This window comes from Diceros bicornis, chromosome 3, assembly GCF_020826845.1.
Source record: "Diceros bicornis minor isolate mBicDic1 chromosome 3, mDicBic1.mat.cur, whole genome shotgun sequence".
Taxonomy (NCBI): domain Eukaryota; kingdom Metazoa; phylum Chordata; class Mammalia; order Perissodactyla; family Rhinocerotidae; genus Diceros; species Diceros bicornis.
In genome coordinates this window covers 86,673,568-86,687,135 of record NC_080742.1, presented here as the reverse complement: position 1 = coordinate 86,687,135, position 13,568 = coordinate 86,673,568, and the positions used below count along the sequence as shown (strand labels likewise).

Sequence of the window (13,568 nt, the reverse complement as noted above, 5' to 3'; positions counted from 1 at the left end):
CTATTTGCCAGGTATGGGCGGGAAATAATCCCTTTTGGATATGACCTTGGTAGGGGTGTGGAACTCCCCGTTTATTTAACTGTTGGCATAACTGACATTGTTGTCCTGCAGTGGCAATATTATCATGGGTGACAAGGATTCCCCTTTGTTGTGCCCACCTGTATGAAGTTTGTTCTCCCAAGTGTCCACTCTTTTTGTGGACCCATTGTGCTAAGCCTGGGTTGTGCGTTGCATGAATCTGCACCAGCTGATCAGCATGAGAATTATGCTTTTGTTCTGCAGAAATTAAAGAACTGTGAGCATCAACATGAAATACAGTAACAATCGTGTTCTGACATCATAACCATATGTCTTCTCATGATTCTTTCTCCATATTTTTTTTTTTTTTTTTTTGTGAGGAGATCAGCCCTGAGCTAACATCCGCCAATCCTCCTCCTTTTTTTGCTGAGGAAGACAGCCCTGGGCTAACATCGGTGCCCATCTTCCTCCACTTTATATGGGACGCCGCCACAGCATGGCTTACCAAGCAGTGCGTCGGTGCGCGCCCGGGATCCGAACCAGCGAACCCCGGGCCGCCGCAGCGGAGCGCGCGCACCCAACCGCTTGCGCCACCGGGCCGGCCCTCTCCATATTTTTTTATCATTAATTTTCCAATCATGTTTTTTCCATTGTGGCATCCACGTTGCCAAACCTTGTGTCATTGCCCATGAGTCAGTATATATATGACGTTGTTGCCCCTGTTCTTGTTGAAGTGCCTGATACACCGCATAAAGTTCAGCATATTGGCTACTCATATTATCTCCGGTGGTAACAATTGTTTGTTGGGTGGATGGGTTATAGGCAACTGCTTTCCATTTCTGTGAGCCCGATATCATTTTGGCCGAACTATCCGTAAACCAGGTATGTTTTTGTTGTTCTTCAGTCAGTTGATCATATGAGACACCCCATTTAACAGGAGATTCTGTTATATCAGTCTTAGGTGACACAGTTGGCTCACTGCTATATTGAGACACTTGTTCATGCAATAGAGACAACCCTTTTGGGCCAGGTTTGGCCCGATCTTGAATATACCATTTCCATTTGATGATATTAAATTCTTGTGCATGTCCAATTTTATGAGTAACAGGCGTGCTATGAATCCATTGCATGATGGGTATTTGGGGTCGCATAATTACCTTATGTCCCAGGGTAAGGCTTTCTGAGTCTATTAGAGACCAATAGCAGGCTAACAACTGTTTTTCAAAAGGACTATATCTTTCACTGGAACAGGGAAGCTTGTGACTCCAAAATCCCAGAGGATAACATTGGGCACCTTGTTTTTGCTATAAACTCCAGCTGGCATACTGATCAATGACATCTACCTGTAATTCAATGGGTCCCGGTTTAATTGGCCATAGATCTAAAGCAGTCTGAATAGCATGGTTGGCTGCTTCAAAAGCTTCTTTTTGTTCCATTCCCCATTCAAATTCATATTTTTTCCTGGTAACTTTATATAAAGGTGCAAGGAGCCGACTTAAATGTGGAATATGTGCCCTCTAAAATCCAAATAATCTAATAAATTTTTGTGCTTTCTTTTTGTTACGAGGTGCTGCAAAATCTAATATCTTTTGTCTAGCTTTAGGTAAAATTTTTTGTTTTCCATTATTCCGAAGTATTCCTAAAAATTTAACACTTGAATTTGGGCCCTGAATTTTAGCTGGATTAGTTTTCCATCCATCCTCCTCAAGTGTGTCCATTACTTTTTCTAACTGTTGTTGTACTCTTTCTTTTTCATTTCCTTGGATCGTAATGTCATCTATATAATGTACTATTTGGACATCATCAGAAGCAGGTACCTTTGCCAAGGTTTCAGCAACCTGTCGATGGCAGATAGTGGGACTATGCATATATCCCTGAGGAAGTCTAGTAAAGGTATATTGTTGTCCCAGCCACGTGAAAGCAAACTGTTCTTGGACACTTTTAGGTATAGGTATGGTGAAAAAGGCATTAGCCAAGTCTATGATTGCATACCAAGTGCCTGGATAACATTGCACTTTTCCTATAAGAGTAATCAAATCAGGGATGGCAGCTTGAATAGCTGGAGTCACTTTGTTTAGCTCTCTGTAATCTACAGTCATTCTCCATGTCCCATCACCTTTTTTAACAGGCCAGATAGGATTATTCCAGGCTGTAGTTACTCTGCGAAGGACTTTTACAGCCAAATAATCTTCTGTGGTCTCAGATATTTCTTGTTGTCCTCCAGGGATGTGATATTGTCTTTGATTGACCACTTGCGTGGCAGGTGGAATTTCTACTTCATGATGCAAACATCCCATAATTACAGCATTAATATGAAAAGACAAAGCTCTAATAGCAAATTGGTATTGTCCATCAGCCAAATTTAATGTCAATCCTTTTAGAATATCAATCCCAATTATATATTCTGGTATTGGCACAATCATAACTAGATATGTGCGCCGGGGTAGCTGCCCAATTTGGATAGAAAGATTAGTGGTAACTGCCTGGATTTCTTTTTCTCCCAATCTAGTTATCAGAATTGATGTAGCTTGAAACTTAGTTGGATTCCCATAGATAAGGGTGGCCTCTGCCCCTGTATCTACAAGTGCCTGCGCACTAGTTGTAGATTCATTCTTCCAAAATATTTTAATTGGTACATGTGGTCTAATATCTTTTCTTATAGTGGCACTAATTGATACAGAGGTTTGGCCTTCCCCTCAATCATGTAAGTCAGCAAGAAGAGGATCCAAGGGAGGAGGCGGTGCACTAGGTGCAGTAGGCATTGGGTTGGAAGCATTCTCTACATTGTCCCTTCTATTTACTTGTTTTACATTTAGCCCTTTTTCTTTATATAGTTTCCATAACTCTTTAGTGTCAACTCCATCTATCTGGTCTTTGGGTACTCCTGCCCGGAGTAGAGCCAAAAACATATCACCTCGAGTCATTTTATCCTTTTTAAAGAATGTTTCTCTTTTTTCCCTTCCTGGAGAGTTTTCAGTTGTCTGTCAGTCTCCCAAGTCTGCTAGCTGCATAATGTTGTCTGCAAGTGTTGATATAGGGTTTTCAGTTTCATTCATGAGAAGGGTTGTAATTATTTGTTTGTATGCCGGAGGTGCAGTTTTTATCAACTTGTTTCGCACCTGGACACTTAAAGTCATTTTATTTAAAGCTTCATCACACCCCAGAAACACAGCCCGTTTCATGGTTTCTTCTCTCATCTTTTGGACACAATCTTTTAAAGTATATCACGGTCTATTAGTGTCCGGTCACATATCATCCGTGGGGTATTTATCTTGAGCTCCTTTTACTGCAAGAGCCAATAAAGTTGTACCATCAGTGTCTTGTCCACGATCATTTGGGGGGTGAGCATTCATGCTCCAATCTCTGAAAGCTCCCCGTATTACTGGATCATTGGACAAAATTACAAATTTAAAAGCATCTCCTGCATCCAGATTAATTCCTGTAGCGCCCATATCATATAGGCGAACAAGCCAGGTTATAATGGCTTCTCTAGGCTTTTGTGTAGCCCGGGCTAAAATATCAGAAATTTCTTGTTGGTTAAAATCCTCAATCATATCTTTCTTTACAGAATGATTACCATCCATTTCCATCCGCCGACGGCGAAGAGGATGTGCCTCTGTGCGTTTGGGCGGTTTTTCCTCTTTCTCATAATCAGTTTCAGAATCATCATCCCAGATATCATCATCCCATGTGTTTGGGTCCCACTTATGACTGGCTGATGCTATGGCCATATGAACTTTTCGTTTATTTATTTTTCCTCTCCTCTTTCTATATTTATATTTGGCAACTCTTACAGCAGCCTTTTCTGCTATAGCTTGGTAGTTATGAGCCTGATCTCCCAGTGCATGATATTGACATTGAATCATAGCCAAGCGAGACTGCAAATCTGAATTTTCTTTTTCCAAGAGTGCCTTCTCTTTCTGTATTTTATCCCTATCTTCTATAGCCCGACGATAAGCAGTCAACAAACATCAACCTCGCCGTGCCAAAAAAGAAACATCATCTTTCTTTTTCTTTTCCACCGTCTGCAAAGTTTTGGTCACATCCAACGGTTGAAATCGTCGCAGACGAGCATCCCAAGCTTCACATAACCCTGCCCGACGAGTCCACTCCCCAGCCAGAGTGCAAAGGGAGGGTCCTCCCATCTTGGAATTTCTTCCACCTTGGCTTCAGTTACCTTTCGTTTGAATAGGAAAGACATCTCCTTACTTGAATCCTGCTCACAGCACCAATTATGTTATGAGAGGTTCGGGGATTCGATCAGAGATGTAAAAGACACTTTCCACTCCAAACAAATGGACTGAAGGTATATTTTATTATATAGAGGATAGTAAAGGGGATAGTCTGCAAACAGATCCGAATAGGTCAAATATTAAGAGGGAAAAAACATCAGCCCGACTGGAAAGGGAAAACATCCACATCGGCTGAAGAGAAATGACACAAATCAACCGGAAAGAGAAACACCAGGTTGACCGAAAAGAGAACACATCAAATCAATTTCTTCATATCAAATCAATTACTTCACATCAAATCAATTACTCACAACATTTACGCCCCACTGCCGGGAGAGCCCTGTCAATCGACGCGGCTGGGCAAGGATCATACGTGCTGGGCAAGGTGTCCCTTCCACAGGTGGAATTCTCACCAGGTCTCAGTTTCCAGCAGTTTGTGTAAGCAGTTACAGAGTTTACAGAGCAAGCATCTAGTGTTCCCATGCACGAAGTGGTTATCAGTGGCGTACGTGCATTGAGCCCCTTGGCTAACGTCTCAGCCCAGTAGTTGTGTACGTGCATTGTTCTCTTTGGTTATCGTCTTAGCCCGGCACAGATGGCCAGTCCATCTCACGCTGCGACGCTCCAAGAGCCTTGAAATGTTACAACTTGCAACTCTCTCTGTGGGAGAAAGGCCAGTTCCCGGGAAAAGGCCAGTTCCCACCACACAGAAAGCAGCTTTGTATTTCTTTGTGTGCTGGTGGCTATAGGTCAATGGTGCGGCCAAACATGGCTGTACTCATGTCAAGACAGTGAGGAAGATCAACCCTGTGCTAACATCTGCCAATCCTCCTCTTTTTTTGCTGAAGACGACTGGCCCTGGGGTAACATCTGTGCCCATCTTCCTCCACTTTGTATGGGGCGCCGCCACAGCATGGCTTGCCAACCAGTGTATCGGTGCGCGCCTGGGATCCAACCCGGTGAACCCTGGGCCGCCGCAGCGGAGCGCGCGTGCTTAACCGCTTGCGCCACTGGGCCAGCCCCACCTAGTATGTGTTATAACAACATTTTACTCATAAGGCAGAATCAGGAAATAAGATTTTTTAAAAATCTTATTACTTATATCCCTGCCTCTTAGACTGTGAGAGTAGAGTATGATTTAAACTTTTCTTGATGTCTCATGTTATCCAGAGATATGTCCATTTTAAAGATGAATAGTTTCTGAATAAATAGTTGTTACTATTTACTGTTATAAATAGTTGTCATAGTAGGTATTAAAATTGTCGGGCTTGGGCCGGCCCCGTGGTTTGGTGGTTAAGTGCGCGCACTGCGCTGCTGGCGGGCTGGGTTCAGGTCCTGGGTGCGCACCGATGCACCGCTTCTCTGGCCATGCTGGGGCCGCGTCCCGCATGCAGCAACTAGAAGGATGTGCAGCTATGACATACAACTATCTACTGGGGTTTTGGGGGGAAAAAATAAATAAATAAAATTAAAAAAATAAATAAATAAAAAATAAAATTGTCGGGCCGGCCCGGTGGCGCAAGCAGTTAAGTGCGCACGCTCTGCTGTGGCAGCCCGGGATTCGCCGGTTCGGATCACGGGCGTGCACTGATGCACCGCTTGTTAAGCCATGCTGTGGTGGTGTCCCATATAAAGTAGAGGAAGATGGGCACGGATGTTAGCCCAGGGCCAGTCTTCCTCAGCAAAAAAAAAGAGGAGGATTGGCATTGGATGTTAGCTCAGGGCTGGTCTTCCTCACTAAATAAATAAATAAATAAATAAATAAATAAATAAATAAATAAATAAAATTGTTTATACACACACAGTTGTAATATGATTGTGACTTTGAACTCTTTTGGGGGTGTATAGGGCTGATTTTTCCCGATGTTAATAGTCCATAGACGGCTTTAGTTTTTGGTTTCCATATCTGTGGAAAGTTGACCAGGTATTTCAGTACATAGACTCTGAGACATCATTTTTGGTTGCTTGGGGGCTTTCAGTAAAGACGTGAACTTGCAGGTACTGATATGTATTTCAGATAGTTGATTGAATTTTGCTAGATAAATGATTGTTGAATGTTTCACTTTATTCTTTTTCCTGATTCAAACTTTTCACCCCGATGAAATGTAAGGCACGTTCCTCAGCAGCCATTTTTAAAATTCCTATGGTAAACCTTTTCCTCAGCGTCAGTGAAAATTGTTAAATTCCATTTTGGTCCTGGAGTGTTGTTTTTGGGTCTCCACAGAAGCTTGTGTCTGATTCTTCTTTACTCTGCTGTTTCCGCACTGTAGTCCGATCCCGACCTCCCGGCAGATGTGCAGACGCCGTCTTCTACAGAGCTGGGGAGGTATCCGGGCCTGCCCTTCCCAGCGTCCCAGTACATCCCGCCCCAGCCGTCCATTGAGGAGGCACGCCAGACCATGCACTCTCTCCTCGACGACGCTTTTGCCCTTGTGGCCCCCAGCAGCCAGCCTGCCAGTGCTGTGGCTGCAGGCCCCGGGGTCTCCGCCGGCCTGCCTGTGAACAGCACGCCTTCCCGGGAAGAGAGGCGAGCCACTCAGTGGGGGTCCTTCTACAGCCCAGCTCAGACAGCCAACAACCCATGCAGTGTAAGTACAAGACTTCTTGAATTCTCTCCCGGGCAAGATGTTGGAGGTTTGTTGCCTGACTGCCTCACTTTTAGGATCCCTGCAATATTCTGATTGCATTTGTAAGAATTAAAGCTTGGATGATGGGTCTTGGATTTTATCATCTTCTCCTAAGTTAATTAATTCTCAATGTTGGAAGCATCCTTTTATGCGACTCTGATATTTTATGGAAGTGTCTCCCTGGGTTCCCTTCAATGTCGTGGGATGGAGGTGGGGTAACTGTCAAAACATATTCTCCTTGATGTCTCCATAAACGGTGTAGTTTAGAATGCACCCAGATCATTAAGCTTCTTCTTGTAGGGCACATGGGACTGAAGAGGCCCTTGAGGCTGTGGGAGTGTAGGCAGCTAGTCCACGAGTAGGCGAGGAAACTATTTTCAAATATCAAGTTTCCATCTTGGGAATTGGCATTTCAGCGTTTCTTCTGCCTTTGTGATCCTTTATTTTTTGCATGTTCAGTCAGTCCTTTCAAATGTTCCTTCTCAAGACATGGAGAAGAAGTAAAACTCAAGGATGCAACATTAAATATTATTTTCTGCTAATTTCATATTAAATGATTGGACTAAATCATTTGACTCCAGAGAGAAGTTAATAGGTCACAATTTAAATTTCTTCAAGAAGTGTTTATACTAGGTTCCTCTGATTTTATTATCCCTACTAAGGTGAAATTGGGTGATAATAAACATATGTTAAAAGAAAATTGGTTTGAATTTTCAAAGTATGCCCTTAGTAATAGAGTGTTTCCTTCAAGGCATGGTAGGTGCGGGCCTACGGTATAGATAACTGCTACCCTGTGGGGGAAAAAGACCGTTCACTCTAGTCATTGTTGTTTTTAATGTTAAAATATAGCTTGTTTCAATAGTAAATATTAAACTACTTTATAATTACAAGTGGTTTATAATCTTTAAGGAACTAGATGATACAGAACAAGACTCTGTGATAAAACGAATGTGGCTACAGCTACTGTCTGTTCACTTTAAGCTTTTCTACTTTGTTTATTCATTCAAATATGTTTATGGAGCAGCTGCTGTGTTCTGGGTCTCTGGGGATACAGAGGTGCACGATGCATAACTCCAGGTCTTGTGTTCCAGTGGGAATATGTGGACAGTTGAAGCAGTAATTCCAGTATAGCGCAGTTGGTGCTGTGGCAGGAGGAAAGTATGTGGGAGGAGCACCTGGCTGAGTCTGGAGGTGCTTGGGAAGGATTTTGTGGACAAAATGACATCTAAGTGAAAGTCTGAATGATAATTAGTGATTATTAGTTGAAGAATATTTCAGGTAGTGGGGAAGCAGAGACACAGAAGTAAAAGTATCTGGTACAAACTTCTTTGAGACAAGATGGAGGAAAAGGTCTGGATTTACCTTCCCTCCAGGAACAACTAAAATAACAGGTCAAAATACATCGGTTTTTGGTGGCATAGTGGTTAAGTTTCCACACTCTGGTTCGGCGGCCTGGGGTTTGCAGGTTCAGCTCCCGGGTGCAGACCTACGCACCACTTATCAAGCCATGCTGTGGCAGCATCCCATATAAAGTAGGGGAAGGTGGGCACGGATGTTAGCCCAGGGCCAATCTTCCTCAGCAAAAAGAGGAGGATTGGCAACGGATGTTAGCTCAGGGCTGATCTTCCTCAAAAAAACATATATATATGGGTGTTTACAACATTGGACATTAGGCAACAAGAGAGAGGGATCACTGAGAAATGAGTTGAACCCTACAGTCGCCCCAACTTACTGTCTTGAGAGTTTCTATCTGCAGTGCTGGGAGGGAGATCCCAGGCAGAGCTCGGTGGTCTCCCTGAGTTGAGAAAACAAGTTGGGAGTCTGGAAAGGAAAAAGCAGCTAGAGTTCACAACAGACAGTGCAGGAAAGCATAGAGATGCCCAGAGAGATCATTCCGGAGATCTGCAGAAAATCTTCATCAGAGTACTGATTAGTTGAAGGGTGTGAGAAAACTACCTAAGACTGGGTAAAGAACTGCCCCCCAAAATTACAGGGAACAATCTCTAGAGCTCACACAGGTGTGGGAATAAATTCTTGCTGTGGATTGAATTGTGTCCCTCCAAAATTCAAAAGTTGAAGCCTAAATCCCCGTGTAACTATATTGGAGGTAGGGCCTTTAAGAAGGAGATTAAGGTTAAATGAGGTCCTGAGGGTGGAGCCTTGATCAGATAGAACTGGTGCCCTTATGAGAAGAGGAGGAGACACCAGAGCTTTCTCTCCACCATGTGAGGATACAGCAAGAAGGCAACTGTCCACAAGGCATAAAGAGAGCTCTCACCAAAACTGAACCCTGCTGGAAACTTGATGTTGGACTTTCCAGCCTCCAGAACTGTGAGAAAACAAATTTCTGTTGTTTAAGCCACCCAATCTGTGTATTTTGTCATGACAGCCTGAGCTGACTAACAGTTCCATTCCCACCAGTGAGAGTGGAAAGCCTCATAATTCATGGAGCATCGGTTAGAGTACTCAGAAGAGTTTTGCCTTAGTAGTGGGGGTGCAAAATTAGCCTCAGATTGAAGCTGCTTTGGTTCTGCCTAACAACGCATATAAGCAAGACCTGAACCTAAACAAAGTTCAAGAATATTTATAGAAAAACAAAAATATACAGCATCCAACAAGGGGAAATTAATATTGTCTGACATCCAATCATAACTACCTGGACAAGCAAAGAAGCCAGAAAATGGGCCGGCCCCGTGGCTTAGCAGTTAAGTGAGCGCTCTCTGCTGCTGGCGGCCCGGGTTTGGATCCCAGGCACGCGCCAATGTACTGCTTCTCTGGCCATGCTGAGGCCGTGTCCCACATACAGCAACTAGAAGGATGTGCAGCTATGACATACAACTATCTACTGGGGCTTTGGGGGAAAAAAAATAAATAAATAAATAAAAATTAAAAAAAAAAGAAAACAGAAAATGGCACAGATGATAGAATTAGTAGACAAAGATATTAAAGGAATTATTATAATGTTGTTCATGTGTTCAAGAAGCTAGAGGAAATATTGGATGCACTAATTAAGGGCATTGAAGATATTAAAGGATACAAATCAAATTTAGACATGAAATCTATAATGTCTGAGATGAAAAATATACTGGATGGGATTAATGGCATGTTAGATATTGCAGAAGAAAAGATTGTTAAGCTTGAATACATGGAAATAAAAACTATGCAAGGTTGCTGGCCCAGTGGCACAGTGGTTAAGTTCATGTGCTCCACTTAGGTAGCCTGGGGTTTGCAGGTTCGGATCCTGGGTGTGGACCTCCGCTCCGCTCAGCAAACCATGCTGTGGCAGCATCCCATATACAAAATAGAGAAAGATTGGCAACAGATGTTAGCTCAGGGCCAGTCTTCCTCACCAAAAACAACAAAACAAAACAAAACAAAACCCAAACTATCCAACAGGAAAAAAAGTAAATAGACTGAAAAAATGAATAGAACTTTAGTGAGCTGTGGGACAGCTTCAAGTGGACTTATATACATGTAATTGGAGTTCCCAAAGGAGAGGAGGGAGAATCAGAAAAAATAATTAAAGAAATAATGGCCAAAATTTTTGCAAATTTGATGGAAATTATAAATCTACATATTCACAAAGCCTGATGCATAAGAAACGTGAAGAAAACTATGCCAAGAAATACCATAATCAAATTTCTTAAAACAAGTGGTAAAGATCTTAAAATCATATAGAGAAAAAGGACACGTTACATACAGTGGAACAAAGGTAAGGATGACAGCAGAATTCTCATTGTCCAGAACACTATGGAACAAATTTTTAAAGAAACAAAAGAAAAAACTGTCAACCTGGCATTCTATATCCAGCAAAAATATCTCTCAAAAACTAAGGTGAAATAAAAACTTTTTCAGACGTACGAAAACTGAAAGAATGCATCAACAGCTAACCTGTATTATAAGGAATGTTACAGGAAGTTTTTCAGCAGAAGTAAAATGATACCAAATATAGATCTGGATCTACGTAAATGAAAGAAATGCATTAGAAATGTAAATATGTGGGTAATTATAAAAAAACCTTTATTCTTCATTATTTAAATATTTAAAAAATATAATTGACTATTTAAAACAAAAGTAATAATAATGTATTGTGGGGTTTATGACATATGTAGAAGTAAAATGTATGAAAACAATAGCATAAAGGCCAAGAAGGGAGAAATACAAGTGCACTATTTTAATGTTCTTATACCAAGTGGAATAATAGCCCTGGAAGGTAGACTGTGATAAGTGAAAAATATATACTATAAACCCAAAAGCAACCACTAAAAAAATGTAGAGTTATAGCTAATAAGCCAACAAAGGAGTGAAAATGAAGTAATGAAAAATAGTCCAAAAGAAGGCAGAAAAAGAGGAAAAAGGAAAAGATGAGAAAGAACAGATGGGACAAAAAGGAAACAGATACCAAGATGATAGATTTGAATCCAGCCCTATCAATGATCACATTAATGTGAATGGTCTAAACATCCCTACTAAAGGGCAGAGATTGTCAGATTGGATAAAAAGCAAGATCCAGCTATTTGCTGCCTATGGGACACCCATGTTAAATATAAAGGCGCAAATAGATTATTATTTTTTTTTTTAATTTTTATTTATTTTATTTTTTTCCCCCAAAGCCCCAGTAGATAGTTGAATGTCACAGCTGCACATCCTTCTAGTTGCTGTATGTGGGATGCGGCCTCCGCATGGCTGGACAAGCGGTGCGTCGGTGCGCGCCGGGGATACGAACCCGGGCCATCAGCAGCGGAGCACGCGCACTTAACCGCTAAGCTGCAGGGCCGGCCCCACAAATAGATTAAAAGTATGGAGAAAGATATACTGTGCTAACACTAATCCCCAAAGCTGGAGTGGCTATATCAATATGAGCCAAAATAGATCTCGCAGTAAAGAATATTACCAAGGATAAAGAAGATCATTTCATAATAAACTTTTCAGTTCATCAAGAAGATGTAAAATCCTAAATGTGTGCCTAGTAATAGAGCTGAACATACATGAAGCAAAATCTGGTAGAACTATATGCAGAAATAAACAAATCCACAGTTGTAGTCAATGATTTCAACACACTTCTTTCAATAATTGATAGAACGAGTATACAGAAAGAAGACTCGAACAAGTCTTGAACTAATACATCAGCTTGAACTAATGGACATTTATAGAGTACTCTACCCCACAAGAACAGAAAGAGTATACATTCTTTCTAGAGTACTTGGAATGTTTATCAAGATAGACCAAAAATTCTTGGCCACAAAGCTAATCTCAATAAATTTAAAAAGATTCATATTATATAAACAACCTGATAAAAAATGGGAAAGGATTTGAACACACACGTCACCAAAGAAGATATGTGGATAATGAGCAGATGAATATAAGGAATCATCAGATAAAGATGCTCAACATCATTAGTCATCAGTGAAATGCAATAAATCATGAGTTACCACTACACACCTATTAGAATGTTTAAAATTCAAAACACTGACCACACCAAATGTTGATAAGGATGTGAACAACTGAAACTCTCACAAATTCCTGGTGGGTATGTAAAATAGCACAACTACTCTGAAAAACTGTCTCTTGGCAGTCTCTTAAAAAATGAAACATTCACCTACCATATGACCCAGCCGTTCTATTCCTAAGTGTTTACCCAGGAGACATGAAGGCGTATATCTGTACAAAGACTTGTACCTCATAGCAGCTTTATTTGTAATGGACCCAAACTGGAAACAACCCAAACGCTCATCATCAGGTAGATATACAAACAAATTGTAGTGCATCCATACAATGGAATACTACTCAGTCATAAAAAGGAATGAATTATTTATACACACAACAACACAATTGGGTCTTAAAATAGTTATGCTGAGGGAAAGAAGCCAGACCAAAAAAATAAAAAGTGCATACTATATGATTCCATTTACCTACAGTTCTAGAAAATGCCTAGTAATAGGGTGGGTTTGGGAAGGGGTATGTGATGGAGAGGTTATAAAGGGGTGCAAGGAAACTTTGGGGGTGATGGATATGTTCATTATCTTGATTGTGGGCATGGTTTGTGAGTTTAGATGTATGTCAAAACTTATCAGGGCCGGCCCCGTGGCTTAGCAGTTAAGTGTGCACTTAACTGCCAGTAGCTCCACTACTGGCACCCCGGGTTCGGATCCCGGGTGCGCACCAATGCACTGCTTCTCCGGCCATGCTGAGGCTGCGTCCCACATACAGCAACTAGAAGGATGTGCAACTATGACATATGACTATCCACTGGGGCTTGGGGAAAAAAAGGAGGAGGCTTGGCAATAGATGTTAGCTCAGAGCCGGTCTTCCTCAGCAAAAAAAAAAAAAAGAGGAGGGTTAGCATGGATGTTAGCTCAGGGCTGATCTTCCTCACACACAAAAAAAAAAGGTAAAAAAAAAAACTTATCAAATTGTATACTTTAAATATGACAGTTTATTATATGTCCATTATAACTCAGTAAAGCTAAGATTTTCCCCCCAAAAATGTGTGTGGTGTGTTCTTAGCAATGAAATTAGTTCTGTCTGACTAATACAGATTGAGAAGTACAAGTGGTGAGGCATGAGGCAGGAGAGAGAGAGAGCAAGAAGCTGATAGATATAGAGCCTATGCCTCATCCTGAGAGTAATGGCTGGACACTGAAGGGTTTTGAGCAGGTTAGGTGTGCCTTCTTGACAGATCGCTCTCATT

The 13,568-nt window shown here is 41.5% G+C and overlaps 1 protein-coding gene across 2 annotated transcripts in view; it reads left to right on the top strand.

Moving 5' to 3' along the window:
* Positions 1 to 13,568, top strand: part of KIAA1549 (KIAA1549 ortholog) — a 146,798-nt gene that overhangs the window by 113,582 nt on the left and 19,648 nt on the right. The window contains exon 16 of one of the 2 annotated variants that reach the window (XM_058531062.1): positions 6,521 to 6,838. The exons of the other annotated variant lie outside the window; for it this stretch is intronic. Coding sequence (XP_058387045.1) covers positions 6,521 to 6,838 — 318 coding nt within the window. The remainder of the gene's footprint in view (positions 1 to 6,520; positions 6,839 to 13,568) is intronic. 2 annotated transcript variants of the gene reach the window in all.